This window comes from Nematolebias whitei, chromosome 7, assembly GCF_014905685.2.
Source record: "Nematolebias whitei isolate Nwh7 chromosome 7, NemWhi1, whole genome shotgun sequence".
NCBI lineage: Eukaryota > Metazoa > Chordata > Actinopteri > Cyprinodontiformes > Rivulidae > Nematolebias > Nematolebias whitei.
Genome location: NC_056504.1, coordinates 34,743,376 through 34,749,486, shown reverse-complemented (window position 1 = coordinate 34,749,486; position 6,111 = coordinate 34,743,376). Strand labels below are relative to the sequence as shown.

The following is a 6,111-nucleotide window of genomic DNA, read 5'->3' as shown; positions in this document are numbered from 1 at the left end:
AAACAGCGCACCAACCCATTTTGTATATAAAAAATTATATTACAGCACCAGTTATTTTCAGTTTCTTTTAGAAAGTAACACCTTTGCAAACCAATTTGTGAAACCAACTGACATCAGTCTATCTGTTTCTGCTGTCTCTCTACCCCGCAAGTTTTAGATTTACAAAAAAAATGTAGACGGATTTCCAACAGAGTTATTCTAGACCTTGCTGCTAATCCTCTTGTGATCAACCTTCAGGTCTGAATAATAATTTGCTGCAAACTAGACATTCGCAGCACATGCTTCCTTCATATAGTGTCATTTATTTTCGTCATCAATTCTTGATGCTTAACAACATTCTGTAAGAACTGTTTTTGGCCTTTTGACTCGCTGTTTTGGTTGTGATTTTAGTGTAAAACCAATGAACCAAAACACAAAGTGTCTGCACCGGTAAACTGATGACGGAAAGTGTTGGAACTGATTGTTCTGCTTGTTTCCTGTCCATGTTTTTTAGCAGTTAGGTACAAGAAAGCGTAGCGTGAGGTTGATGACAAGACTGGAGGCGACAACACGCTGCTTTGTGAAGCATTTCATCAGACAGTGCTGCAGGACAGAGGAGGGGTTTCAGTAGTGAACGGCTGCACACATGAGGAAATGCCTATCAGCTTTTTGAAACAGCGTTTTAATGGTAGTTTTCAAGCAGTCAAGATATTTGGTTTAAGATTTGTAGGGTTTTTTTATGATAGGTGAGAGCTGCTGCTTAAAGGAAGCTGTCTGTTTTGCACTGTGTGTTTTCTGTTTCAACTATCCCAACTGTGTTTTGGACATTCACTGTTCTGTACATGCATTAAACTGCACCTAAAGGAACTGTTATGTGATGCTTTCAATTGTCAGAGAGGTGAAAGGAAACTTTTCTTGATGGTGCTAAAAAGGATGTAAAAATCTAGTGCCGAAGTGGAAAAAAATATCTCATCTTTAGCTCACCGGCCTTGCACTTTTTCCCCTTCCTTATCAGTTTTGTGCTTCGCTTGCAGCTTTAAGGAAGCGGTTAACCTTGATGGAGGGTGGTAGAAAGATCTATAGTGGCTCACAAAGCAAATGGAAAACTGTGCCTGCTTGTGATCAGTCAACTAGTAAAGATTTACCCACATTTATGCTAAGATAATTTGTCCTAATACCTACATAGTATGGCATTAAGAATGTCCAAATTAAAAATAATTTATCTGAAAATATGTTAAGAAAAATTAGAAAACCTTTAAACCTGTTGAAAGCAGCTTTTTGCCTTTTTAACTATCTATGTTTTTCCTTTAATAGGCCACATAAAAATATTTATACTTCTTACAGCAGCGTGTCAGACCAGTTAGTATTTGTTTAATGTGGCAGCATTTTCTGAGAGAATTTAGTTGAAGTCTTTACAGTTTTAGATCCAGTTTAATATTTCAAAAGAGCTCCCTATCAGTGTGACTACTAGAGGCTGTTCAGACCTCCATCCATCCATCCATCCATCCATCCATCCATCCATCCATCCATCCATCCATCCATCCATCCATCCATCCATCCATCCATCCATCCATCCATCCATCTTTTACCCGCTTTTTCCGTTTTGGGTCACCGGGGTCACTGGTCACACTACAGCTACAGCATGCGCTCTCAGAACATTATTACCTGCAGTGTTCCCTCAGTGAGAACTGAACTTGGCAAAAGGGACTTCTCCTACTCCACTCGTTTACAGGAATATCTTACAAAAACATCTGAAGCTCTCGACTTTAACCTCTCTAAGTGGCTTTAAACATCTGTTAATTTCCTGGCAAGAACCAATGCAGACATGTTCCTGTTCTTAGTTTTCTCCTTAATCTAGACATTTTTTTCGCTACAATTTTTTTTTTTTGCCATCTTATTTTAATTTGTTACAAAAATAAATAAATAAATAAATCTGTATGCCTCTTTTATGATTGTCTATTGTTGTCATCACTCTTTGTTAAAATCAGGTCTCTCTTGTAAACGAGTCCTCGAGGCTCAATGGGATTAACCTGTCTAAATAAAGGTTGAACGAAAAAAAAAAAAAAAAACTGGTGCCCATGTCCAGCTAACGCTGTTCAGACCTGTTTGTAATCCATCTCAAGTGATTTGACTGCAGGTGACCAGCTCTGTTTGAGAGCGTTCACACCTGGCTGGTTAATGCAAACCTTAAAAACACTTTTAGTAATCAGATCTTTTGCTGATACAGGCAGGCCTATAACACAGATCTGCAGATGTTTCTGTAGAAATCACAATACATTCAGCTATATGAACTATATTACTTTGACATGAACACGGTTCAAAACCATTTGAGTTGCATTTCTGTCAAGTGACTTCTTAATAAGCTGAATTACCAAACTCTGTGTCCAAGCCCCCCAAAAAAGAAGATTTTAACTTATAAGACTCCACACTGCACTGCATTTATTAGGTGAATATAATGCAACATAACACTGCTCAGACTGTTCTGTAATTGACGTGGCACAATATAACTTATTGTGACCACAGTGGGTCCAATCAGCTCTAAAACTGTCAGAACAAACATTAAAATGAATAGAAACTCACCTTTGCAGCATCCTATATTCCACTTCAATTAATACAGTTCCAGCAAAATGCACGTTTCATTGAGAAAGGACTCTGATGAACTTTTCATAAAAACTTTTAGTCTTAAAAAACAAGGTAAAGAAACAAAGAGCTGTATTTTCAGATAAAAAATTTCCCAAAGGATGTGCTATTTAACTGTCCTAAATAAACAGACAGCTCAATGTTCTCTTTGCTGTCTGTGTGGTATGTCCATTCAGTAGGAGGTCCCACATCAAGAATCAGGGCAGATGATATAAGGTGTCCAATCCACCTAAATGTGGTCTGAGGGAAGACAATTTCAGTACACATTAAGGCCATTCAATGCAATCAGATAGCTAAAGATGATTAAAACCCATTTGTGAACATCTGGTTCATATGTTAATTACCAAAATAACAAACAACTTCTGTCTCTGTCTCCTGTCTTAGGCTGTACACAGGTGCTGAAAGGATGATGGTGATGATAATGGGAGGAGGCCGCAGCCGACGGTGCAGACCTCGCTAGAAGCCGCACATTGTATACCATCACCCTTCCACCTTCATCATCCACCATTGCTCTCCATCCTTCCCAGCACCATGGCCAACCACTTGGAGCTGATCCAGGAGCTGCAGCAGCTGGACAAGGTGCCCAGTCTGGAGAGGTTGCGGGCAGCTCAGAAGCGCCGGACCCAGCAGCTAAAGAGGTGGGCAGTGTATGAGAAGGAGATGCAGAACAAGAAGCGGAAGGCGGATAAAAAGGGACGAAGTATTAACAGCCTGCAGCAGTCAGAGTGCAGGAGGCGCGTGTCGTTTGCTGCCAGCGTGGCGCTCCTGGAGGCATCGGCCAGGAATGACCCTGATGAAGGTAACTTTTTAAAATATACGTATAAAAACTGATGCACATAACATGAGATAGACAGAAAATATCTGTGTTTAGGATTTATTCCCAAGGCAGGACATTAAAAATGGGCTTCAGTGATTTCTTCTTTAGCTTAAAGTAAATGCCGACAAAAATGTTTGCCTCAACAAATGAGTAATTGTTTTAATTTCAGCCTCAGCGTCGTTCTTCTCTCAGATATCAAAACGCCAAGGTCGGGGTAATGATTAGCTTGGCCTTCCTCTTTAAACAGCCTGTGGAAGTCACTCCATTCAAACTAAATTTGTTCTGCTACAAGACCATTTTATCATCAGGAAATAATGGAGTTGTCACACTGAGATGAAACTCTGTTAGTCTGTTAATTAAAAATTCTGCATATAGTGCCTCTATGTTTGCAGATAATAATTGTTTTCCTCCAGTAGAGATAGTCCCATGATGCTGTGGCAGTGTTTCTGTGATGCTTGGATGATAACATGCTGCTATCTTTCAGATATGGCATCTAATTTAGCATCACTTTAACCTGAAATTGGTTTGAATTATTTTTATCAGAAGAAAAGCAGCCCGCAGCAGTGCCACTGTGTTTTCTGATTGCAAGCTGCCATTGTAGACACAACAAAACAACATTGTAAGGCTGCTTTAATTTCATAATAATTATAATAAGACAGAACTGATTTCTTCATATTTACACTTTAAAACATGGAAGCTGTGAACTGGCACATTTGCATGAGATGCTTTTGGTGCTGATTTTGGTTTTTCAATGGCTGATCTTTTTATTTATTTATTTATTTTTATAAAAAAAAAAGAAGAAACATTTAAAGCTAGTTGTTTGGCTGCTGTGCTGCATGTAATTCACAGGAAGTCTGAAGCAATCTGACAATCAGGCATGGCTTCCTGTCTCTACTGGAGTCTGGAAAAACCACACTAGTCGACCAGAAACAGGCAGCGTCTTCTCATTAATATAGAGAAAACATTCATATTTATCCACAATTGATATTGATAAAATATGTTACTGTTGCACATACAGCCTTGCAAAAGTATTCACCCCTTTTGGCTTTTTACCTATTTTGTTAAAGTACAACCTGTATTTAATGTTTTAAAAAAAATCTGAATTGTATTTGATGCATCTTCACTAAATAGTCTAAGTTGGTGAAATTAAATGAGAAAATTATACGTATTTTGGGTGGGTGGTGCTGTACATACAGTATGTATTCACCCACTTTGCTGTTAAGCTCCTAAAAAGTTTTGGTGCAACCAATAACCTTCAGAAGTCACATGCTTATTGAAATAAAGTCCACCTGAGTGTAATCTGTGTGTCACCTTTCAGAACATACACAGCTTTTCTGAAAGATTTCTGAGGCTGCAACACATTAAGCAAGAGACACCGCTAACCAAACACTATGAAGACCAAGGAGAGCTCTCAATAAGTCAGGGACAAAGTTGTTAAGTACGTCAGGACTGGGTTATCAAAAAAAAAAAAAAATCCAAATCTCTGATTATCCCCTGGAGCACCATCAAATCCATTATCATCAAATGGAAATATCATGGTACCATTACAAACCTGCCAATAGAGGGTCTTCCACCAAAACTCTCAGACCAGGCGAGGAGGGCATTAATCAGAGAGGCAGCACAGATACAAAATGAGCTGAAGGAGTTGCAGCGTTCCCAAGCAGAGACTGGAGTATCTGTCCATACAACCACAATAAGCCGTACACGCCATAGAGCCGGGCTTACTGGAAGGGTGGCCAGACAAAAGCCTTTACTTACAGACAAATATAGGAAGGCTTGTTTTGAGTTTGCCAAAAGGCATGTGGGTGACTCCTCCAATGTATTGAAGAAGGTGCTTTGGTCAGATGAGACCAAAATTGAACTTTTCGTCCACCAAGGAAAACACTATGTCGCAAAACCAACACATCTCAGTACACCATCCCCACAGTGAAGCATGGTGGGGGCAGTATCATGCTGCGGGGATGTGTTTCAGCAGAAGGGACTTCAGATATTCCTGAGCAAACCCTGTTTCTGTCATTGATTTGAGACTGGGACGGAGGTTCACCTTCTAACAGGACAATGACCCAAAGCATACGGCTAACGCAACACTCCACTGGTTTAAGGGCAAAATGTGTGAATATTTTGGAATGGCCTAGTCAAAGCCCAGACCCTAATCCAATGGAGAATCTGTGGTCAGACGTGAAGATTGCTGTTCGTCAACGGAAACCATTTAACGTGAAGGAGCTGGAGCAGTTTGCCTTGAGGAATGTGCAAAAATCCCAGTAGTAAGATGTGGCAAGCAATTGTAGTTGCTGCAAGAGTTGGATCCACAAAGTTACAAAGCACTGACTGACTTTTTTGTTGTTGTTGTTGGGGGTGGGAAGTGGGGTGGATAGTTATGCACACTGAATTTTTCATTTATTTAGTTTTATTTTTGTTTGCTTCACAATAAATAGAACATCAAATGTTCTAAGTTGTAGGTGTGCTCTGTAAATGAAATGATGCAATCCCTCAAGTAATCCATTTAATTCCAGGTTGTGAGGTGGTAAAACACAAAAAATGCCAAGGAGGGTGAATACTTTTGCAAGGCATTGTATGCAATGTCAAGTGTGAGTGAATTCAAACCAGTTAAGGCTGGTTTTTGTGCATTTTAGCCAGTTTTGATACAGTACACAAAAAGTTTTTTTTTCTTAGCG

At 39.5% G+C, this 6,111-nt stretch overlaps 1 protein-coding gene across 1 annotated transcript in view; it reads left to right on the top strand.

Moving 5' to 3' along the window:
- The first annotated feature begins 3,120 nt into the window (after positions 1 to 3,120).
- Positions 3,121 to 6,111, top strand: part of ppp1r16b (protein phosphatase 1, regulatory subunit 16B) — a 70,347-nt gene continuing 67,356 nt past the window's right edge. The window contains exon 1 of the mRNA XM_037679821.1: positions 3,121 to 3,418. Within this exon, the coding sequence (XP_037535749.1) occupies positions 3,151 to 3,418 (268 nt within the window). The 5' untranslated portion in view covers positions 3,121 to 3,150. The remainder of the gene's footprint in view (positions 3,419 to 6,111) is intronic.